This window comes from Myotis nattereri, assembly GCF_964212035.1.
Source record: "Myotis nattereri genome assembly, chromosome: 1".
In the NCBI taxonomy this organism is placed as follows: Eukaryota; Metazoa; Chordata; class Mammalia; order Chiroptera; family Vespertilionidae; genus Myotis; species Myotis nattereri.
This window is the reverse complement of record NC_138075.1, coordinates 65953243-65977652: the sequence shown is the minus strand read 5'-3', so window position 1 is coordinate 65977652 and position 24410 is coordinate 65953243. Positions and strand designations below refer to the sequence as shown.

Genomic DNA, 24410 nt, shown 5'->3' with positions numbered 1-24410 from the left:
GATTTTTTACAGAGAAGAAGGGAGAGGGATAGAGAGTTAGAAACATCAATGAGACAAGAGAGATCGATCAGCTGCCTCCTGCACGCCCCCCAGTGGGGATGTGCCCGCAACCAAGATACATGCCCTTGACCGGAATCGAACCTGGGACCTTTGAGTCCACAGGCTGATGCTCTATCCACTGAGCCAAACCGGTTCGGCTTTCTTCTTCTTCTTAAAGAATACCTTTCAGCATTTCATATAATACTGGTTTGGTGGTGATGAACTCCTTTAGCTTTTCCTTATCTGTGAAGCTCTTTATCTGACCTTCAATTCTGAATGATAGCTTTGCTGAGTAAAGTAATCTTGGTTGTAGGTTCTTGGTATTCATCACTTTGAATATTTCTTGCCACTCCCTTCTGGCCTGCATAGTTTCTGTTGAGGAATCAGCTGACAGTCCTATGGGTACTCTCTTGTAGGTAATTGACTGTTTTTCTCTTGCTGCTTTTAAGATTCTCTCTTTGTCTTTTGCTCTTGGCATTTTAATTATGATGTGTCTTGGTATGGTCGTCTTTGGATTCCTTTTGTTTGGGGTTCTCTTCGCTTCCTGGACTTGTAAGTCTATTTCTTTCACCAGGTAGGGGAAGTTTTCTGTCATTATTTCTTCAAATAGGTTTTCAATATCTTGCTCTCTCTCTTCTTCTGGCACCCCCATAATTTGGATGTTGGTACCCTTGAAGTTGTCCCAGAGGCTCCTTACACTATCTTCATATTTTTGGATTCTTTTTTCGTTGTTTTTCCGGTTGGGTGTTTTCTGCTTCTTCGTATTTCAAATCTTTGACTTGATTCTTGCGATCCTCTAGTCTGCTGTTGGAACTCTGTATAATATCCTTTATTTCAGTCAGTGTATGCTTAATTTCTAGTTGGTCCTTTTTCATATCCTCGAGGGTCTCACTAGATTTATCGAGGGTCTAACTTTATCGGCGGTTTCTAGAAAATTCTTGAAAAACCTTATAACCGTGGTTTTGAATTCTATATCCAATAGTGTGCTTTCTTCCATTTCTGTCATTTGTGACCTGTTTCTTTGTTTCCGCTTTTATGCTTCCCTGTGTTGATAGACTGGCTTTGTGTGCTAGGTGTCCTATAGGGCCCAGTGGCTCAGCCTCCCCAATTACCTGAGGTGGACACTCTTAGTGCACCCCTTTGTGGGCTTTGTGCACAGTCTTGTTGTAGTTAAGCCTTGATTGTTGTAGGTATCACTGGGAGGAATTGACCTCCAGGCCAATTGGCTGTGAGAATCAGCTGGGTCTGCAGTGGTAGAACTTCTGTGCTGGAGACACCCTTATGGGGCAAGACTTGCTTCAGTGGGGCTTTGGTGCTCACTGAGTCTGCCCCCTGAGTGTGTCCCTTATGGATCTGAGGAGTTGTAATCTCGGTGGTCCCACTCTGACCACTGGGTACACTGGCGCTTGGATCTCTAAGGAGGTGCTAATTTAGCCTCTGCCTGAGGCTACCCAGCAGCCGCTATGGAGAGATCTGCAGATTCCTCTTCTTTGTTTGGGGTTTGGAGGTGCCCAGATGAGGCCCAGCTGTGAAGCAATGCAAGCTGCTGTGGGGCCTTGGGCCTTCTTTTGGATGTTCTGGGTCTCTCTGACCCAGCTGCAGTTTGTTAGGTAATTTTCAGATTGCAAAGGGCCAGGCCTTTCATATGTAAAAGCTTGGGTGGGACGGGGTCTCAGGGGATCAACAGGGCAGAGCAAGCTGCTCCTCTGTCCTACCCTAAGAGGCCCTGCGTCTCAGTGTCCCGAGGTAATCGCTGCAACCACCTCTGAGAGAAAGCCGCCCTTGAGTTCCACCCGATGCCAGACAGTCCAGTTTCTCCCCCTATGAGTCTGGGTCCCCAGAGATTCACCCAGAACTGGAGTTCAGAGTAGTCGGGAGCTTGAGACTCCCTCCCGATTGAAAAAGACAACCATGCCCTCAGTTGCCAGCCCTTTCCACGTGAGCCTCCGTACCTCTGCACTTTACTTCCACACCTCCTCTGAGTCTCAGTGTGCTTTTCTCTTTCCTTCTAGTTGTAGAAGTTCCACTTGGCCAGCCTTCCTGTGCTTCTGGATGATGTCTGTTTTGTCTTTTAGTTGTATTTTTGAAGTGGTTGTGGGAGGCAGCAATTTCCCATGTTTACCTATGCCGCCATCTTGGTTTCTCCTATACTTTTTATTACACTTAATATGTCAGTTTGTCTCACTGCAGAAATATTGTTGTATTTGATCATGTGGTACTGCTCAAAATGTTTCACATCCAAGGGTTTGGATAAGAGCTGTGGACCTATAATGTTAATTTAGACTCTTACTATTCTGAACACTTTCAATTTAATCCTAACAGTAACTTTAATATGAGATAGACTTTCTTATTTTCACCATTTTACATTCGGGGAAATGTAGGCACAAAGAGGCTACACTAGCAAGCAGAAGAGCTGAGACTCAAAACCAGGTAGAGCCCTAGCTTTTAACTATATCCTACATTTCTTGACCTTGGCAACAAAAGAATGAACTTTTTTGTTGTAGCTGTTAGATGTATTGCTATATAGAAAATGTCTTGAGTAGATTTGTTCTTTGAGACTTTTTATTTGTTTAGTAGTATTCATTGAAACCAGGTCAGCAAATCTTCTTCTTTTTTTTTTTTTTTTTAAAAATAAGACATGGAAATAGCTTTAATTAACAGAACCTTGTATTAGAAGGGAATTGTAACCTCAGGTAATTTTTTTAAAGAATTACTATATTTTAAAAATAAGACTACCAGGATTAAATTTTAAAATTGTGAATAAATGTCATGTTAGCTTGCTACTATTTGAATCCTACTAGTAAAAGCAAAATATTGCATATCCTTATTAAAAATTTTATATCTTTGTGAATAACTTTGAAGAGTTGTAATTCTAGTTAACAAGAGTTTAAAAGGAGGCAGACTTAAAATGGGAAGTCTCAGATTAGTAAACTGCCTGGTGTACCAGTTTAACCATTCTCAGGCAAGGTATCCTTCTGTCTTTACTTGCCTCTCTTCAGTCTGTGCTTATAATATCAAACATAATAGCACATAGTTTGACGGCAAATTGGTATTTCTGGATCATTTCCTAGAGAAGTTCAAATTTGGTACTATACATTGTATACTATTCTAATCCTGTGTCATATTGAGGTATAAATATTCAGCTCTGATTGGTTAAAATAACATTGAATTATATTTTAGTTCACATTTGAGTTCACTTCCTTCATCCTGTTCACAGGAGGGATAGAAAGATGAGTAAGGCATATCTCTGGTTTTATTTATCATTACTCTATTATTGTGCCTCACATGGTACCTAATATATAGTAGGTGCTCAATAAGTATTTGTTGATTGAATGTCCTTGAGAAACTTGTTGGCTGATGGTCAGGTTGGCATGTAAAATGATTTTTTAAAATTAAAATACCAACAAAAATTATAAGAGAAATAATTAAGAAAAATCTGTAATCACCAAGAAAAAAGTGAGGAAGTTTTACAACCTCTTCATTAGTATTTGCCTTCTCTTCATATTAATTTGCATAATTTTAGGAAAGAATATTATTACCCAGACTTTCTTAGGAAAGATAAAGTATGCGCTGATTAGTTTTTTTAATTTTTTCTTTTTATCTAGATTCTCAGATGTTGGTTGTTTCTATGGAATCAGGCAGGAATTTAAATGCATTATGTTTTGAAAACTCTAAAGCTGCTTCTGTTCTGTTTGACTGGCATTCACTATATTCTGCATTTCATTCTCTCACCTAATCTTTTCCTTTCTACTCTGCTTACTAAAAATGAAGATTTAACATCAGAAGCCGGGCTCAGTAACTGATCAAAGGGAACATTAAGATGCAGTCTTATGGCGCAGTTGGGGCTGTTAACCTGCTATCTAAAGGTGATGCTTCAAATGGCTTTTCTGTGCATGTGCATGGATTATGTGAATGGTGGAGACTGTCCTAAATCTGTGCTGTGGTGTGTAATGTAAAGTGAATTTGTTCTTGATGGGTACTGTCTGCCAAAATATGGACTTGACAAAAAGGACCTTAATTTATAATACCACCCTTTGACTAATGGCTCTGATAACTAAGATTTTGCTAAATAACATTTAATATTATAAAAATAAAAATACCCTTGAAGCCCTTGCTGGTTTGGCTCAGTGGATAGAGCATCGGCCTGCATACTGAAGGGTCCTGGGTTCAATTCTGGTCAAGGGCACATGCCCGGTGGTGGGCTTGATCACCAGTAGGGGGCATGCAGGAGGTAGCTGATCAATGATTCTCTCTCATCATTGATATTTCTAGCTCTCTGTCCCTCTCCCTTCCTCTCTAAAATAAATAAGAATATAATTTTAAAAAATACCCCTGACGTTTTTCTAAGGGGTTTTATTTATTTATTTATTTATTTATTTATTTATTTATTTATTATTGTTTTTTTGGTTAATCTTCCCCCTGAGGATATTTTTTCCATTGATTTTCTAGAGAGAATGGAAGGAAAGAAGGGAGGGAGGGAAGGGGGGAGAGAGAGAGAGAGACATCGATGTGAGAGAGACACATCAATTAGTTGCCTACCACTATGGCCCGGGATCAGATTGCAGCCCAGGTATGTGCCCTTTATTGGGAATCGAACCCAAGACCCTTTGGTTGGTGGGCCGACGTTCCAACCACTGGGCACACCAGCCAGGGCCTAAGGGGTTTTAAATAGGTTGATCCTTTTAGAGAATTGCTGTCCTATTGCTGATCAAATGTAAGTGAATTCAGGCTAAATCTATCTCTTTCTATAGACTTTGATTTCAGCATCCTATCTTTTATTAAGTTTTCCTACTCCTTTCTGGTTCCAGAATCAAGATTTTCTCTATTAAAGTGTTGCTTGTAATACTTTGGATTCCCTACCATTTAGGTCATTACCAAATTGAGGAATTAATTGCCCAATCCAGTCATCTTAAATGTCATTTGGAACAAGGTGGGATATGAATTTAAAATGTTACCAATATTTAGTATCTGCTTTTTTAAAATAAAGGTTCCCCCCTCTTTGTATATGTTACGATCTGTTCCATAATTCCTAATATGTCATGTGTTAGTTTTCTATAGTTTCATGTTAAATTAATATGGAGCTAACTAATCTTGGTTTTTATGAAAGTTAACCCTCTAGTCAGACTACTGTTTACTATAATGTTTCACTCCTTCATTTTGGATCTTTATGGGAATTATGAAGACTGTGGTTAAGTGTTAGAAAATTAAGTATTTGATTTTCACCCTGTTTTTTTCTTGGTCTCCTTTTTCTTCTTCCATGTAGTCTGGTCATCCAAAACCACACACACACACACACACACACACACACACACACACACGAGAGAGAAATACACATACATACTATAATTGATATTTATTTTACCCCTTTTCTCCTTGATATAAAAGAAATTTGGCTAATATTTGGCTTGCTTTTTGCTAATCAGTTAGTACGAATGCTGACAACCAAAACTAGAAAAAGAAACTGTTAAAGTTATTTGTTCTTATCTTGATACTTGTTTTCTGCTTTTATAGACGTTAAATTAATTAAGGGATATTTTACATTTTTATTTCAAACCTGTCATTTTTCAACGAGATTTATTTGGGGGAAAAATGGTTAAAGGTTATTAGACTTCTTAAACTGATAGAGTTCTTAATTGCATTAAACTCACAAATTTGAGTAACATTTTATCATGAAGTCTAATTTCTTCCTAGAGGGGCTATAAATTTTATTATGCAAAAGAGTTCTGTTGCGGATCAGAACCTTATTTTTAAAAATATGTTTTTATTGACTTCAAAAAGAGGAAGGGGGACGGGGAGAGAAAGAATCATCGATCTGCTGCCTCCTGTACACACCCTACTGGGCATGTACCTTGACCGGGAATCGAACCGTGACCCCCTGGTTCATAGTCACTGCTCAACCCTGAACCATACCGGCCAGGTCAAAATCATTATTTTTTTACTGTAAACCAAAACATCCTGGGCCTAGATGTCTTGTTATGTGAACATATGCCAACTATATTCAGCTACTTATAGATCTCAAAGCTAGGGAATGTTAATGGGCCAGAAGAGTAACATGCTAATTGGTAATCTGTGCACTTTAAAGGCATGAACTGTTACCTAAGGATCAGGTTGAGGTTGAGGTTGAAGCCAAAGAATGAAATTTTTTGTCTAATGCTTTACTAAGCAATTTTGCATCCATTATCAACAGAACTTTTCATAGCTCTGTGAACTATGTATTGTTACTATCTTAGTTTTACATAAAACTCAAGAGATGGAAGTTTGCTTGAGGTTTTACAGCTACTGAATGTCAGGTTTGGGATTAGGGTTCAAGTCAATTTACTGCAAATCTCGTAGCTTTTTAGAAAATATATATATATATATATTTTAAATATATTTTATTGATTTTTTACAGAGAGGAAGGGAGAGAGATAGAGAGTTAGAAACATCGATGAGAGAGAAACATCGATCAGCTGCCTCCTGCACATCTCCTACTGGAGATGTGCCCGCAACCCAGGTACATGCCCTTGACCGGAATCGAACTTGGGACCTTTCAGTCCGCAAGCCGACGCTCTATCCACTGAGCAAAACCGGTTTCGGCTAGAAAAAATATTTTTATTGATTTCAGAGAGAGAAGAGGAGAGGGAGAGAGAGAAATATCAATGGTGAGAGAGAATCATTGATTGGCTGCCTCCTGCACACTCTCCATTGGGGATAAAGCCCAAAACCCGGGCATGTGCCCTGACCAGGAATCAAACTGTGACCTCCTGGTTTATGGGTCGATGCTCTACCAGCTGAGCTAAATCTTGTAGCTTTAAAAAAAAGAAAAATTTCTGGGTTTTACCTTTGCTTCCTCTAGATCAGGGGTGGTGAACCCTTTTTCTGCCAAGGGCCATTTGGATATTTATAACATCATTCGCAGGCCCATACAAAATTATCAACCTAAAAATTAGCCTGCTGTACTTGGTCAAACATTTAATTAACTGACTCCTAATGCCTTGGCAGGGCCAGACCAAATGATTTCACAGGCCTTATACAGCCCTTGGGCTGGACGTTCCCACCCCTGCTCTAGATCAATTCTTCAGTGTCTCAATATATAGAAAAGCAAAGACTATTATGGTAATCTAAAATACTTCTAAAACAGATTGTAAGTCCCTTGGAACAGTGTTAATCTTCCCTGCCTGGGTAGCTAATGACCTAAAACAGAAACAACAAAAATTCCCAGGCTTCATACATATTGAAGCAGAATTTTTATAGTGTAACCTGTGCATCTGTATGTTCAAACCATCCAGGTCACTCTGGTGCTCAAATTAGGATAATATTACCTTTAAAGCATTTAAGACCCTTTGTAAGAAGACAAATTAAATTAAATTAAAACCATTATTATTTTTATTAGTTTGGCAGCTACCTGACAATGCCCTTAAAAATTGGTAACTTTCAAAGGTGTTCTAATTTGGTGGGAGAAGCTCCAGGGTAATATTGGCAAGTGGCAGGATCATGAGCAACTAGAAGGTATTACCCAGAGTGGAGGTGCTGAAAGAGAAATGGACCTATCACAAGGGTGAAGATATGAAACCAACAGCATTTAAAAATCACTTCTTCATAAACATGCAACCTGTTTAAAAATAAACATGACAATCCAATGCAAAGCTGTAAAAAGAAAAAAATTCAAAGTCAGCTTTTTGTATCATTTCTCCTTGATATTAGAAGAACATCTTCAGAGATCCATTCCTCTTAAAGGGATAAGGGTTTAGTAACCAGTCAGATTCTTCATTTATAGACTGGCTTAATTGAACCTCATTCATATCATGTTAAAACAGTTTGTTTGCATCTTATGCCCCTTATATCTAATTGTGAAAGGAAGAATTCTAAAAAATTTAAGGAATTTCAAATATTATCTCTTAAAGTTGAGAAGGAGGTTGGAACATGTATATATCTCCTGATAGACCAAGAGCCCACAAGTCCTGTCTTAATACATAAAGAGTAGACTTTCAGAAACATGGTGTCAATATTTAGTGACTTACGGATTCCAGCCCTCAGTCTTTGACCTTTTCTACAATCTGACATGTTGATAAAAATCCCACTTATTTTATATTATTCCTATTATAATATATCTGGTTATTCACTTTCTGAAAAACTAATGTTTATTTTGTTTACTGGCTATTACTCTGCTTTAGAATTTTGCCTGAGATCCACCTTATTAACGAAGAATACATGTAAATTGGTTTCACCAAACTAACAGATAATTATACATTTAAAAATATATAATCCCACCTTGTTCCAGGAAAGATTTATCATAGCTTATTATTAGACAAAGTAATTAATAAAACATAATTGCATACATTGGAAATTATTTGTGAGAATTTAAAGTGGAACCAGGAAAGGCACTTTGAGAACTAGCTCTTTAGTGTTCATAGATTTGTTTACCTTTTCAGTGCCTCTTATCAAAAAAGTAGTAGTACCCTTTCTTTAGCATTAATGATTAAGGTCCAAGATCTAATTCTGTGTTTGCAAAAAATGAATCCTCACATGCCTATTAAAGAAGGAGCCACTATTTTTATAGAATATCTCCTCTGCTTCTGTAGTTTCAAAACTTCCTCATTAACATATTATGTGGAATAAATTAGAGGCCAGTATTATAGCCATATTCTGCTTTGCTTATGTATATAGAAAAAAACTAAAATTGTATGAATGAAACTGTACCTACTCAATCAGTAAAACGTTTTATTTGTGTTATTTTTTTGTAATAGCTATTTTTTCTTTTCTTTTTTAAAATTTATTGATTTCAGAGAGGAAGGGGGAGGGAGAGAGAGATAGAAACATCAATGATGAGAGAGAATCATTGATCTGCTGCCTCCTACTTGGGATTGAGCCAGCAACCTGGGGCCCAATGACTTCTTGGTACCTGGGTTAATGCTCAACTGCTGAGCCACTAGGTCAATAGTCAACTGCTGAGCTGTAATAGCTATTTTAAAGTCACTTAAGTATACCATTGCTATTTATACCAGTTTGAGTAGTAAATCCCTTGGTAAAATTCTGGCTTTGGCTGATTTTTGGCTATTTTGGTTACATCGAAAGCCTATGCTTTTATTTTTAAGAGGCCTGGATTTAGGATTGGTTTTTTTTTAAATTAGAAAAAGTAAATTCTTTTTTTTTTTTAAAATATATTTTATTGATTTTTCACAGAGAGGAAGGGAGAGAGATAGAGAGTTAGAAACATCGATCAGCTGCCTCCTGCACATCTCCTACTGGGGATATGCCCGCAACCCAGGTACATGCCCCTGACCAGAATCGAACCTGGGACCCTTCAGTCCGCAGGCCGACGCTCTATCCACTGAGCCAAACCGGTTTCGGTAGAAAAAGTAAATTCTTAAATGAAAAAGTCCTAAACCAAAGGATTTATACCTGGTACCAGTTTGGCCAAGATTGTTAGTTAGTTATTGATTTTTCAGTTTGGAAGTAATTCATGCCTTTCCTTTATGATGTTTGTTAAGAAATCCTTTTTAAGTTTTAGTGCAAATTTCTAACTTAATAAAACTGATAAATTGGAACTGCTCTGGTTCAAGTAAGGGGCATTTGGGGTCTAAGTATTGCCTACTCAGCCTTTTTACTCTTCCATCCCTCATCAACCTCTGAGATGCCACCAAGGAACCTCTTAAGGCATCCCAGAACACTTTGCCTAAGAACACTTTTTTCCTAGTGCCCATTAACCTCTTTTCTGGAGAGTGTCAGTGGCTGAGGGAGCCTAAAAAATAAAAATACATTTTGCTACTTGCTAACTGCTTAATGAAGATTTGGTGGAAGTACTTGAACTTTAAAAAAAAAAAATTTTTAATGTCAGTGGGCATTAAAATTAATCTTTATTCCTATGCCATATTGTGATGGTTCAGAGTACAGATAATCTAGATTTAGCTGTATGTATGTATGTGGCTATTATGGTAAGGGTACAAAGGTCATCCTGAAGGTAACAAGCACTAATAATTACAACTCTCCCTCTCCTGCTTTTTGTGGTCTCTGTGCACTCCTGACTCTTTTATAGGACAAAGAACTTTGAGTCTGGTAAGGCCTATAAGGCAACATGGGGAGATGGTGGAGACAACTCTTCTAGCAATGTAGTATCTAAGCAGCCAGGCCGAGTAACAAATGGTCAGCCTCAGCAAGCAGCCACAGGAGCAGCCAAGGATGGATACATTAAACGGTATGCCAGCTCCTTTCAATATTTTTATCCCTTTCCTAAATGAATGGCTCACTGAGGAAGATGGGTATAGTTATACATGAATCCTAACTCATCAGTTAGAAATAGCATTTATTTCATTTTAAAATCAGCCTTCTGACAAAATGTTTACTGTGGTATATCGGCCTTCAATTATGGATTTTTCTTTATATTTTTCAGCACTTTCCAAATTACTGATGTAAGATGTAAATAAGAAAATGTTTTAAAATGTATCCTCTAGAGCAGGGGTTAACCAAATCCCTATAAGAATAGCTATAAAGAGTCAGATAATAAATATTTCAGACTTTGCAGGCCATACAGTCTTTGTTGCAACTACTCAACTTTGTTGTAGGAAGGCTTGTTAAAACACAAATTGCTGGGATCTACTTCCATTCTGTTTCAGTAGATCTGGAATGGAATGTAAGAATTAGCATGTTTTGTGTCTAAGTTTCCAGGTTATACTGGGAGTCACACTTTGAGAACCACTGTCCCAGAGTTGTTACTTAATTGTCTCTTACATAGCTTTAAGACACTTGCTCTCTTTTATTAGTCTTTCCATTTTTACTATGGAATGCTTCTAATGTAACCTACGTTTTCTTGGGTCTAACACTGCTTAAAGTAATTTTGGTTGCTTGTTTTTATGCAAACTAAATCCAGACTTAGTCCATTTAGAATTCATCAAAAACTGAATTAACTATCTTTTTGTGATAGTATAACAAATGATGCCAGAGAAGATGAAATGGAAGAGAACCTGAGTCAAGTGGGCAATATCCTAGGAAATTTAAAAAACATGGCCCTGGACATGGGCAATGAGATTGAGGCTCAGAATCGACAAATAGACCGGATCACAGAAAAGGTAAAAGTTTCTTAGTACCATCGGAAAATGAGACATCTAGTATAGTGTTTTAGTAATGGATATTTGGACCCTGTCCTCACCGGTGTTAAGAGTTTTGATGAAGCAGCCAGTTTTTGCACATTGAAAAACAATAGCTAAGTTTTTCTTTTGCTTATGGCAATTGGTTCATTTTGAAGCCAAGAACTTGGAATGAAATGGTTTCATTTAAAATTTTACACATGAAGCTTAGAATCTCTAACCTTTCTCCCGAATGAGCAAGTTAGCTTTTGGAGTTGTTTTTATTGTTGTTGTTGTTGTTAAATAATAAATTAGTAAGTTCCTGAATTCTCATAAGTCCTTAAGGTAAAAATCAGTTCTGCAGAATGGATCATGTGGAATGGGCACACAAAATAAGAGTCCTATGAGTAGTGAAAAAGGGTGATTGCTTTTCTTTTTACTTCATATAATGTAAAAGACACTGCAAGTGAAATTGTGTTCAATGTTTTGATGTGTCTTATCTAAATGCCGTTCTTATTCATTGTTACTTATTGAAGTATCAGTGTACTTTAAAGCATAGGGTAAGTTTTTAAGCTTGACTCACTGTGGAGTCACTTAAAATGGATTTTATTGAGGCAAATGATGCTTTCAAAGGGGTTTAGGCTACATATTACCCATCATTTTAATTCATATATTGATGTGGCTGTGGTAATACATCTGTTCTAAAGGTCTTGGGGAAGGTTATTTCAATCTCTGTGTTAGACTTAGGATAACTCCAAATGGGATTCTGTGATTCCGTTCAGGGGACTCCCACCAGGTCAGATCAGTAGCAAAGAAGAGCATTCTTATATTTTGTTGCATCTAAATGCCATTGATTATAAGATGTATCTCAGTTTCAGACATGTTAAACTGTGAAAAAAATGTAGAATTCATGAAATACTGGCAAGTTACCCTAGCTGGTTTGGCTCAGTGGATAGTGTCCCCTGCAGACTGAAGGGTCCCAGGTTCCATTCCAGCCAAGGGCACATGCCCAGGTTGCTGGCTTGATGATCCCCAGTAGCGGGTGTGCAGGAGGCAGACGGTCAATGATTCTCTCTCATCATTGATGTTTCTATCTCTCCTTCTCCCTTCCTCTCTGAAATCAATAAAAGGATATTTTTTTAAAAAAAAGAAATACTGGCAAGTTCTGTTATACCTTCATCATATTTATACACCCAGTTTTTTCCAAATTAATTTGATATTATCAGTTCTTGCCCAAGATGAATTTTGTAATGTGACTTCAATTGTTTCCTGAATTTCCTGAGTGTATCAATTACTCCAAGTGTATGAAATTTAACTTTTTTAATGTTTTTTTAAAAATTGATTTTGATAGAGAGATAGAAACATTGATGAGAGAGGAGAGAAGAACATCATTGATTGGCTGCCTACTGAGGATTGAGCCCGCAACCCCAGCATGTGCCCTGACCAGGAATCGAAACAGCAGTCTCTTGGTTCCTGGGTTGATGCTTAACCGCTGAACCATAGTGGCCAAGCTGGAATTTAACTTTTATTAGATTAACTTACCTTGTGAAGTAATGCTGGTGTCTTTCTTTTTTTTTCAGGCTGACACCAACAAAGATCGTATTGAAGGTGCCAATGCCAGAGCAAAGAAACTCATTGACAGCTAAAGTACTGCTGTACTTCTTTACCATTTATTCACTTATCTAGCTCTTCCTTCAGAGTCATTGCCTTTTCAGAGTTTGAAATTTTGGTTCCACACTCTTCTGATCAGGAGATAATGTGGAAGAGGGGCAAGGAGTCACACCCCCACCCCCCCACCCCCCGTTTTTTATTTTCTCTTTTTTCCTTGAGGGTAGACTGCTGCTCAGCCTTCCTTCTAATATTTTCTTTCTCAGTTTATACTCTTAGCTTGGTTTTTATACATCATATATAGCATTGTTTTTCACCCTTCTCATTTACTGGAGTAGGTTCTTGTGCTTTCATTATTTGGAAGCATTGCCAAAGACAGCCACGAAATAGGAAGCTGGGGACAGGGGTGGGGGAGTGCAAGGAGGAGAAGCAAGAGATAAGAGGTTGTTACCTCAGTAAAACCTTCAGGCCACAAAGCAATAAGTTGCATAGCCGCAGTTAAGATCTAGTTGGGTTTAGATTTTAAGTTGCAGTTATTGCCAATTTAAGCTATTACTTGGTTTTGGAGCTCTTATATACAATATTTTTGTTATACATCACAACTTTGAAACCTCTGCTTCAAAAAAGAATGGGATGAGTTTTCTTAAAGTGAGTTTAATTCCTGAACTCTTGATGATTCATATATGTACATAGAGTCTGTGATCACATTTCATATTGCACCATACAGGAACAAATGAATGGCTTTTTATTTTCATATTATTAGTATCATGGTTCTAATTCAAGCCTATTAACCTCATAAATTTATCATTAGTCTTTGAAGAAAAATATTTAAATGTGTATTGTAACATGAGAATTTCTGTCTAAAGCAGGGCTTAAAATTTGGGGGGAATGTTTGACAAAATATTTCACATGATTTCAGATTTACCTCAATGCCAAGAATTATGTTTAGATAGGAAAATATAAACTTGTTTTGATCTCAGGTAGAAAAATCATTAGGTTTTTGTTTTATGTAGATTTAGACTTTAGAATTCTGTTTAACTAAAATTGATTTGGAAAATTATGCCTTTGTTTTTATTATTGATGATTGCACTATCATTCTTTTAGCCTTGTGTATTGAACTATGTTCAGAATCACACTTGTTTAGATCCTGAACAGTGTTATAAGAATCTGATTGGTATTTGTCACCTTTATTGAAAAGCTGGCACCTGTACACATCAAAACTATTAATGTGGTTTGGTTTGACCGATAACCACTTCTTGATCCTTACAATTAAATTTTGTAACTAATGAAATTGTTCTTTCAAAATAGGTGTGTTTCTATGACTTTTTTGGAGGGGGGGGGGGGCAACCATTTCATCAGCTCTTATGTAACAAATTGAGTAAAGGAAAAGGTCCATAAATCAAGAAGCATTCACAAGAGAAAGCACCTTTACCATTTTTATTGGAAGTACTGGTAGGACTTTCCATTCTATGATTTGTCATGAGGTACATTTTAATCATTACTAGTCTTTTACTCATTTGAGCTTCAATACACTAATGACTGAAAGGATGTGCCGCACCAGCACGGCCAAGGGTGAACCTCAGTGGGGGCGGCTGATAAGGCTTAGAATAGACTGACAAGAGAATGAAAGCTGGGTCTCGGTGGGAGGCTGCTTCTCTGAGAGACAGCGCCAGCGCCCACAAGCCGTGTCTTTATTTTATAGCAGATTCCACCAGGCAAAGTAAGGGCGTGGTCAGGATGTTTACAACATTCTCGTGGGTTTCAATCCTACTCAACTACATGCACCTGAACTCTATCAAGCCTACATCACTCAGGCACGTGGGGCCACGTGTTCGGAACATAGGTTCAAGCTTACAACTACAGCTGCTGGCTATAATTGTTCTGGGAAGGCCCTGCCCTCCAAGCTGGGACTTGCACGTGGCCGTGAGAGGACTGTGCCCTCTCATCAGTCCAAGGCTCAAACCTGTCCAAACACTGTAGCTGCTCCCCACAAAAGGATAGTTTTTATGAGAGAGAACTACAACCCACTTGAGAAGATACAGTTGCCCTAGCGGTTTGGCTCAGTGGATAGAGCGCTGGCCTGAGGACTGAAGGGTCCCAGGTTCAATTCCAGTCAAGGGTATGTACCTCGGTTGCAGGCTCAATCCCTAGTCCTGGTGGGGCGTGTGCAGGAGACAACCAATTGATGTGTCTCATATGGATGTTTCTCTCTGTCTCTCCCCCTTCCTTCCTCTCTTGAGAAATCAATGGGAAAATATCCTCAGGTGAGGATTAAAAAAAGAGAGAGAAGATACAGTTAACATGGGAATGAAGAGGAAAATAATTTAAAGTGAGATTCATTTTTAGACCCTACATAATAGAAATGCTCCATGATGAAGAGAGTAGTTTGGCAGGTGATGGAACATGTGTAAAATAAGAAGGTATAAAACACTGGGGACTGTGCTATAACTAAATGCCCTTCCTAAAAGCATTTACTTAATTTTTTTAACAATAAGCTCTCCATATTTTCAGTCTTATCCCATATGGTTGTGCCTTTTTTTCTTCAGTTTTAATTCATCCTTTATTACCACTTCAACCCTAGATATTTTCATGTCATGTGTGGATTGTGAATATTCCCTTAACTTAAATTTCTACTTCCCAGACATCCTATACCGAATTGTACTTAGAATTAGTTTCTATTTGTTTCTTTTGATGCTATTTTCTTTTTTTGTTAATCCTCACCTGAGGATATTTTTTCCATTGATTTTTAGAGAGAGTGGAAGGGAGGAAAGGAGGTGGGAGGGAAAAACATTAAATGTGAAGCGAGAACATCAATTGGTTGCCTCCTGCAACCCAGATACGTGCCCTTGACCAGGAATCAAACCAGTGACCCTTCATTGCTGGGGCCAACGCTCCAAATACTGAGCAATGCTGACCAGAGCTGATTTTTAAAAAAGTATTATTGATTTTTAGAGAGAGGAAGAGGGAGAGAGAATGAACATCAATATAAGAGCAAAACATCTATCAGCTGGCCCATGCACAACCTCTACTGGAGATTGAGCCTGAAACCCCAGCAAGTGCCCCGACTGGGGATCAAATCGGCAACCTTTTAGTTCACGGGACAATGCCTAAACAACTGAGCCACACCGGCCAGGCAAATGCTATTTTCTTCAGGTCACTCTCGACTAGAATATTAAGTTACTGTCGTCAGATTTATATTTCTCAGATTGATATCTAAGTTCCTTATTCTCCTTTTTAACTTTGTATCTGATGAAAGCTTTCCATTTCTGTACAACTTGCTAAATTCTATTTTAATATCTTACAGATGAAATAAATGGTGCCATTTATTAAATGCTTACTGTCATGGGCACTGTGCTGCCTTCTTATGTATCTTTTCACTATATCCTCCCAACATACCTGAAAGGTAGGAGGCCCATATTACAGATGAGAATAAATTGCTCTAATTCATAAAGCTACTAAATGACAGACTTTGGATTCAAACCAGGGTCTTTCTCATTCCGAGGCCTATAATCTTTTTTTTTTTACTTTGGGAGGGGGGATAGGTTTTATTTATTGAGCACCTAACTCTGTGCTGGACAAAGTCTCTGCAAAGAGATTCTCAAGAATTGCAAGGCCTATAATCTTATTCAGTATCTACACTGACTTCCACCCAAGCCCTAAAAGAATGTAGATGACTTAGGGCTGGTGGCCAATAGAATGTGGGTCTCCAGACCACAAGTCAACCTGCTTTGTTGGTTCATTTTTAAGTCTTAAATGCTTGTGTACTGTAACTTTGGATACATTACTTTAAATAGTACCTGCCATCAAGTAGTTCAGTCTAGCAAGAGACAGATGGATACAAAATGTGAGAAGTGCTATTGTAACAGATGGAGGAGCAGCTAATTCGACTTAGACTTAGAAAGGGGCTTAGACAGGGAAAGAGCATGTTAATAAGAGAGGGCATTTCTGACTGACAAACCAATGTATAAAGGCAGTTAGAAGGACAGAAACATTGCACTGTGGATTTAAAGAGCAGAATAATCTGGTATGACTAGGCAGGCGAATGAGAGTGAAGAAAGGATATCTGGAAATAAGGTTGGGTCCAAGTTGTGAAAGGTAGTAGTCATTGTCCTTAGGGTTGGGGATTTTTAAAAAATATTTTTTTTCTTGATTTCAGAGAGGGAGAGGGAGAGAGAGATAGAAACATGAAGAATGAGAGAGAATCATTGATCGACTGCTTCCTACACACCCCACACTGGGGTTGAGCCCACAACCTGGGCATGTGCCCTGCCCAGGAACTGAACCATGACCTCCTGGTTCTTAGGTTGACACTCAACCACTGAGCCACACCGACTGGATGAGTTGGAGATTTTTTTTAAAACTCCAACTAGTAATTAAATGGCTGGGGACATTTAAGTTTAATTTATAAGTTCTTATTTATTAGATGATAAGTACTGATAAAATAGAGAAATGTTAATTGTCCATTTAACTAATCAATAAGATTGAAGTTTTTTGTTTTTATAAAACTCAAGAATGATAAACTATTCCTCCCCAAATTGAGAAACAGAAAATAACATGGGAAAAAGAATACCCAGACCAGACTGAAGGCCAGAGACTTCCTCATATAGATTAAATACTAGGCTCCTATGATCTCAAAGGTCAAACTAGGTTTGTAAAACAAGAACTATAAATATATTGTAAATAATAGCCCCTTGGACAAGACAAAACTTCAAAAAATGACAGATTCATATCAGTAACAATTTGAAACCATCTACCTTTGTACCTTCAGTTTCTCTTAATAAACATGGTTCCACTACCACAAGATGTTTGTCAGTCACATGAAGGCATTGCAGTACTTATGCAATCTCAACATGAAACATTTCTTCCTAATCAGTTTATTTTCAAACAAAAGGCCATTTACAGGTTAGTTTTCCTGTTTTCTATTAAAGGATGAACCTTTCTTCCAGCCAAAAAGTTCATTAAAAATTCTTTATTTAATATATTCTCTCATTCAGAGAATAAACTTGATAAACGTAGGTTGTTTTAAAATACTATAGTTGCTTTTTGACAGGTAATTTGATTAGTAGAGTTATAAAATACAAAAAGGAGAAAAGGATTACCAGAAATAAGACATTATTTCTAACAAAGCTTCAGGAAAATCTTGATTATTAAAACCCTTGTATCTTACAAGTTTTGCATATATGGTTCTAGCTCTTCAGAGCCCTCTACCGATAAGGCACCTGCAATAGTAAAGAAGTTGCTACTGCAGCCTTGGGAACATGTCTTAGTGTTGTAGTGAAGCTTCTCTGACAAGGTACACTTTTAATCAAGACAGTCACACGTTTATGTACATCCTAAATTCCAAGTATAAATACTATAATTGAACTGATGGACTGGAACAAAACACAGATCCTTAGATTAACCATAGCAGCCTCTCAACAAGTTATTTCAGTATCATAAAAATGTGAAATGTTAACACAGAAGTGGGATGGCAGCTGATTTTATGAAAGCTCACTCACTGAAAATACACATGAAATTTCAAGCTGTGGCGTGGAGCTCTTCTATTACCAGGCAGCATCCCCTCACTGTAAAAATAGCAACTAGCTATTGGTTTCTTACAACCAAACTAACGATGAAGATCAGCATTGTCCGTTGCCCTATTCATGACTCAAAATGGAGAATTCTTCCTGTCTGTTGATTCCTTTTTGCTTATTTAAGATAAGCTCTGGAAAGGAAAGAGATCAAATGCAATATAATCTCCTGGAGTATCAGCTCCTTACTGCAGACATCCTTGGCAGCAACAGGAGCCTTTGCTTCAGCCAGATTGCAGCAGGTTCCAAATTAATGTCCTATAAGCATTCCCACGCTGGTGGAGAACATCATGCAAACTTCTTCTTGGTGGCCGTGAACCTCTCCATGTACTAAAAGTCATGAAAGAAAAAAAATATATATGTGCTGTTTTGGCATGAGCAAATACTAACCTTTTTCATATGATTTTTTTTTCCCATTTAGGTTTTTATTGGATATGGTCCCTCATTTCCTACAAAATCTACCTATTTTAAATGCAAATCTAAAGTACATAGTTTTGGGGTCTGTTAAACTTTTCTTTGATATTTTAATAGAAAACCTATCAAAAGACAAAGATGCTTTACACTGTCTAGAGAAAAAGTCATCTTGGTACAATACGAGTGTATATACCAGTACATCTTGGTACAAGAATTTGGCTGACTTTTAGAACTCACCTCCAGAATGGGAAACAGATCCTGTTGACAAATAGGATTATCCATGCAGCCTGTGGCTATAAACATTCATGTGGGTCACTTCACCATTCTCTTCTCTGGAGCAGTGACTAGAAATGCAGAAGTATATGAATACATACCTTCTCATAGCCTTCTAGTTCTCGAAGTTTCTTTATTTCAAAAAGGTTGCCTTCCACAGCAAGCAGACAGATCTGGGAATCACTGAGGATGCTCTGTGGAAGCATGCTGAGCTCAAGGCAGTTCTCTTCCAGGCGAAGAACTTTAAGGCGAGGACAGCAAGATATCTTTACTGAGATCTGAGATATCTATTTAACAACAAAAAAGAATAATAGGAAAAAGTATAAGCACTGTAATGGTTATTTTTTTACTAAATTAAAACAGAAAACCTTTACCTGACAATTTGTCCTAGTTCTCTTTTTACCGCCTCCATTTTCTTACTACCTACTCATTCCAGAAGCCTTTGTCATGTAGCATCTGTTACCACTCCTCCACTTTTTTGGGGGGCGGGGAAGGAGAACTTGCTTTTGGTACCAGTGGCTTTTTGGAAATAAAATTTTCTGATAATAAAAGCACTATTTATTATAGGAGACTTCAGGGTCAAGTTTTTAAATTTAAAGAAAAGAACTGCAATCTACCAGCAATAAACATTTTGGTACATTCACTGCCAATCTTTTATGAGTATATAAATGCTTGGTTGTACTATCCCTTCCTTGAAACTCCCTACTGTATCTAAGTACTGAGTATTTCTAACTTTTGAATAATTCCTCATTTTTAACTTTTTTTTTTTTTGCGTCCTTTCTTGTTCCTATGGACATTTTTCAAGCACTAGCCTCTATTATTTAATATTTGATCATCTGTCTAAACTTTCTCTTAGAAAGCTCATCCATTCATTCTTAAAGCCGTCATTTCTGTTAAGAATTCAAAATCTGTATCTACATTCAAACCTCTCACCTCTATTCCACGCCTCTCCAATTTTTAGTACATTTCCATTTGCACCATCATAATTAACTTAGCATGTCTATTCTCCACAGCATCACTCTTTTTTTAGGCCCTCAAATTCAATAACAAGCAAGTATTTTTAATTCATTCACCTCTTGGCCCATTAAATGCTCCAAGTCACCAAATATGTACTCCACCCGGTATCATCTCAGACTATCACCTGGAAACTTCTTAGAAGTGCAAACTCTCAAACCCCACCCCAGACCTACTGAATCAAAACATTGAGGGGTCCAGTGATCTCTTTTAACAAGCTCTCCTGGTTATTCTAAGGCACTAAAATCTGAGAACCACTGGTAAAGGCATCAGCATAGGTGAATGTGGAATGAGTGCTCAACTAATACTTGTTGCTTAACAATTTTTTTTAAGTTTTCCCCCCCACATAATAGTCCAAGAAGCTCAAGAACATTCAAGAATATTCATATAAGCCCTACCGGGTTTGGCTCAGTGGATAGAGCGTTGGGTCCCAGGTTCCATTCCGGCCAAGGGCACATGCCTGGGTTGTGGGCTCGATCCCCAGTGTGGGGCGTGCAGGAGGCAGCCAATCATCGATTCTCTCTCATCATTGATGTTTCTTTCTCTCCCTCTCCCTTCCTCACTGAAATAAAAATATATTTTAAAAAAAGAATATTCATTTAAGGAAAAGAGGAGGCTAATATCTTCAAAGACAGACTGAATTTCATAAATAATTTAAGGTCATTACAATCTAGGATAATTTTGTCCCAATAAAACTTTATGCAATGATTGGAATAGTCTGTATCTGTGCTACCCAACATGGTAGCCCAGTGTCACACATGGTTTTTGAACACTTCAAATATGGCTTGTGGCAACTGAGGAACTGAATTTTGAATTCAAATGAATTTTAATAGCCACATGTGGCTAATGGTTACTGTATTGGACTGCAGATCTAGAAGTATAGACACTAGAAAAACTAAAGGCCACCCATCTCACTATGTTTAATGTTTCAACATCTGTGTCTTATGTCTAAACCAAAGATTGTATCTCTAGTTATACATAATAACCAAAGAGCTTCCGAAGTAATGGAAACAAATTTCAAATATTACAAGCAAAGCTGTCCAACAAGGAAATGAGCTATCTCCAGAATGCCTATTGCTGATGGTTTCTTAGCAAAAGCAGAACACACATTGACAAAGATGTCCAAAAAAGGACAACAGATTACCTCAAATGTCTAACTCTGAGAACGTATGAGTATAAGCCTCTTTTCCACTCTATCTTTCTGACAGCTCCATATATATATATACATACATATATATATACTAGAGGTCCAGTGCACAAAAATTTGTGCACTCAGGGGGGAGGGGGGGTACCTCAGCCCGGCCTGTGCCCTCTCGCAGTCTGGGACCCCTCGGGAAATAACGACCTGCTGGCTTAGGCCTGATCCCAGGTGGTAGAGGGCAGGCCCAATCCCTAGGTGCAGCCCCTGGTCGGGCTCAGAGCAGGGCCGATTGGGGAGTTGGGGCACCGCCCCCTGTCATGCACAGAGCAGGGCGGATTGGGAGGTTTTGATGTCACCCTCAGTCATGCTCAGGGTAGGGCCGATTGGGGGGTTGGGGCACCGCCCCCTGTCACACTCAAGGCAGGGTCAATGGGGAGGTTGCTGCGCCACCCCGTCACGCACAGAGCAGGGCCGATCAGGGGGTTGGGGCGCTGCCCCCTGTCACGCACAGAGCAGGGCCGATCAGGGGGTTGGGGCGCCGCCACTGTCACACTCAGGGCAGGGCCGATGGGGAGGTTATGGCTCTACCCTGTCACAGAGCAGGGCCCGTGGGGTGGGGGGGTTGGGGCACTGCACTCTGTCACACACAGAGCCGCAGGGCGATCAGGGGGTTTGGGCGCTGCCCCCTGTCACGCTGATCCCAGTGCCTTGAGGCCTCTCAGCTCCGCTGATCCCGGTGCTGGGAGGCATATTACCCTTTTACTATATAGGGTAGAGGCCTGGTGCATGGGTGGGTGCCGGCTGGTTTGCCCTGAAGGGTGTCCTGGATCAGGGTGGGGGTCCCCACTGGGGTGCCTGGCCAGCCTGGATGAGGGGATGATGGCTGTTTGCAGCTGGTCACACACCCTTCAGGGTGGGGGTCCCCACTGGGGTGCCTGACCAGTCTGGGTGAGGGGCTGAGGGCTGTTTTCAGGCTGGGACTGAAGCTCCCAACTGCTCCTTTTTTTTCTTTTTTTCTGGGCCAGCTTTAGCTCTGAGGCTTGGCTCCAGCTCTGAGGCCTCAGCTGCTGAAAACAGGTATCTGGTTTGTTTCGGTTCTATAATCGAAACTCTGTATCAACTCCAGCTCTGAGATCCCAGCTCTCTGAAAGCTGGTTTCTGGGGTTTTGTTTAGCTTCTATATTTGTTACAATGTTTTTTAAACTGCAAGCTCAGAGGCCGGCAAGGCAGGCGGGGAATGTTGGAGTCCTCCGTCACTGAAGCATGCAAGCCTCATGTTAGTTTCAAGCTGCCTGGCTGCTGGCCGCCACCTTGGCTGGCAGTTAATTTGCATATCACCCTGATTAGCCAATGGGAAGGGTAGTGGTCGTACGCCAATTACCATGTTTCTCTTTTATTAGAGGATTATTGATTTCAGAGAGAAAGGGAGAGGGAGAGAGAGAAACATCAATAATGAGAGAGAATCATTGATTGGCTGCCTCCTGCACTTGAGCCCGCAACCCGGGCATATGCCCTGACCGGGAATTGAACAGTGACCTCCTGGTCCATAGGTCAACACTCAACCACTGAGCCATGCTGGCTGGGCCTGACAGCTCCTTGTTAGATGACTGGAGACATGTTTGAAAAGCATCTGAAGAACTCTTCAAGATTTGTGAGACAGCAGTTTAACTTTTGAAGTTAGCACCCCATTACCCATCCCAACCTCTGTAAAATACCTACACAACCAACACAACCAGTGTGTCAACTCTCTCCACGGGACTTTGGGCCTTGAAATTAGCCCAGCCCATAGAATATACTTCTCATCCAGCTTCTGATGCCCAGCTCCATGATTACAGTTTAGAGAAAAACAGATTATTCAGGATATATATTAGAAAGGAACCCTTAAGCTCTCGACCTGGTTCTGGTTGAGGTTGAGTTCGATGACCTGCAGCTCCCCCACTATGTCAGGTATGCTCCGAATCTGGTTCTTGGAGAGATCCACCACATCCAGGTGCTGCAGGTTACAAAGTTGGGGTGGTAGTGCTCGCAGCTGGTTCCCAGAGAGGCTCAGGGTCTTGAGGGCAGACAGTTGCCCAAAGGTAGACGGCAACTCTCTCAAGTGATTGTTGTTCAGGCTTAGCGTCTCCAGTTTTTTCAGATTGCATAACTCACCAGGAAGAACAGCTGGCAAAGACAAAAAACACAGAAACCTGAATCTGATACAGCTGAAACCACCTCTGATGTTTATAAAAGCTACATGGCAGCCTGCTATGCCTCTTGTTAATATACACAGAATTCCCAGGTGTGCCATTTTTAAGTATTGCATTTTTACCAACATAGCCCTCAGAAAGGGAGAGTGCCATCAAAATGCAAGAAAGCGTGTATGTGTATAGTTTGTGCAGGAGCCTCCGCACAACCTGACAGCAATTTCGTGGCGTTTGGAAAGTCCCTCCCCTCCCATTGCCCCGTCCAAATCTCCCCAGTCCAACCGTTTTACCACCAGAGGCGGCTTGTAGATGTAATTACAGGAGAGAGAAAACTTCAGGGACTCTGACATTCTCCTGCGTCTGGAGCAGCCGGAACGGTTTCATAACAAAACATTAGCTTGTAAGAGAACACCACCCTCCTTCACAGCCGACCAGTAGTAGCAAAAGCTACCCAGACGCCAGAGCCATACTCAGTTTGTTGTTGTTCAAGGAGAGGCTCTTGAGCAGCGTGAACTTCCCGATAATCACAGGCGGCAGGCTCTCGATCTTGTTGTTGGATAAGTCGATGGTCCTGAGATTGCTCGTCAGCTTCTGTAACACTGAAGGGAACTGGAGAAAGGGGCTCACAGCGCGGAGAACCCCTCGCCGGTGAACTTCACCGCCCCCGCCACCCTTCCCCCGTGTCACCCCCAGTCCGGTCCCTCCCAGCCTCACTCACCTCGGTCAGCCCACGGTCCTTCAGCTGAAAGACCCCGGTTTTCTGCGCGGTTTCCACGTGAGCGCGGAGGGCACTGTTTCCCATCCTGGCGCCGCGGCTCGGGCCCCTGCGGGAAGGAAGTGCAGCTGTCACCGCGCGGTCCAGGCGCGCAGCCACCCCACCGGCCTCCCGGCTGCGCGCCGCCCCCTCGCCGGCACCTCCGGCAGAACTCGGACAGGGAAGGGCCGGCGGCCCGACCACCAGGCCCTGCCGCTGCAGCAGCCGCTCCGAGGCTAGACGCCGCCAGGAGCCCGCGGGGGACCCGGGAGCCCCGGACCTGCTCACTGCGGACTCCGGAGACGACCCGGGAGGAGCGCGAGCCTGCGGGGCGCTTCCCGGGCTTCCGCCTGAGCGGACACGCCCCGT

The 24410-nt window shown here is 40.2% G+C and overlaps 2 protein-coding genes across 4 annotated transcripts in view; one reads left to right on the top strand and one right to left on the bottom strand.

Annotated features, from left to right (window-relative positions):
* Nucleotides 1-13749, top strand: part of SNAP23 (synaptosome associated protein 23) — a 45655-nt gene extending 31906 nt beyond the window's left edge. Inside the window, exons 6-8 of the mRNA XM_081095212.1 lie at nucleotides 10055-10213; nucleotides 10940-11084; nucleotides 12662-13749. Coding sequence (XP_080951338.1) covers nucleotides 10055-10213; nucleotides 10940-11084; nucleotides 12662-12727 — 370 coding nt within the window. The 3' untranslated portion in view covers nucleotides 12728-13749. The remainder of the gene's footprint in view (nucleotides 1-10054; nucleotides 10214-10939; nucleotides 11085-12661) is intronic.
* Nucleotides 13750-16212: 2463 nt separating this feature from the next.
* Nucleotides 16213-24410, bottom strand: LRRC57 (leucine rich repeat containing 57). 3 transcript variants are annotated; one of them, XR_013996207.1, is made up of 6 exons: nucleotides 24203-24410; nucleotides 24006-24111; nucleotides 23758-23896; nucleotides 22996-23264; nucleotides 18911-19233; nucleotides 16213-18589 (listed from the first exon to the last, which is right to left on the bottom strand). XR_013996207.1 is itself a non-coding variant. In XM_081095202.1 (6 exons), exons 2-6 carry the CDS (start codon nucleotides 24087-24089, stop codon nucleotides 18548-18550), a joined length of 720 nt encoding a protein of 239 aa, XP_080951328.1. In that variant the 5' UTR covers nucleotides 24090-24111; nucleotides 24322-24402; the 3' UTR covers nucleotides 16218-18547. The 3 variants fall into 3 exon arrangements, 2 of the variants coding, with proteins under 2 accessions (XP_080951328.1, XP_080951329.1); XM_081095202.1 differs by having other exon boundaries at nucleotides 16218-18589; nucleotides 19048-19233; nucleotides 24322-24402; XM_081095203.1 differs by having other exon boundaries at nucleotides 16218-18589; nucleotides 19048-19233; nucleotides 24203-24369.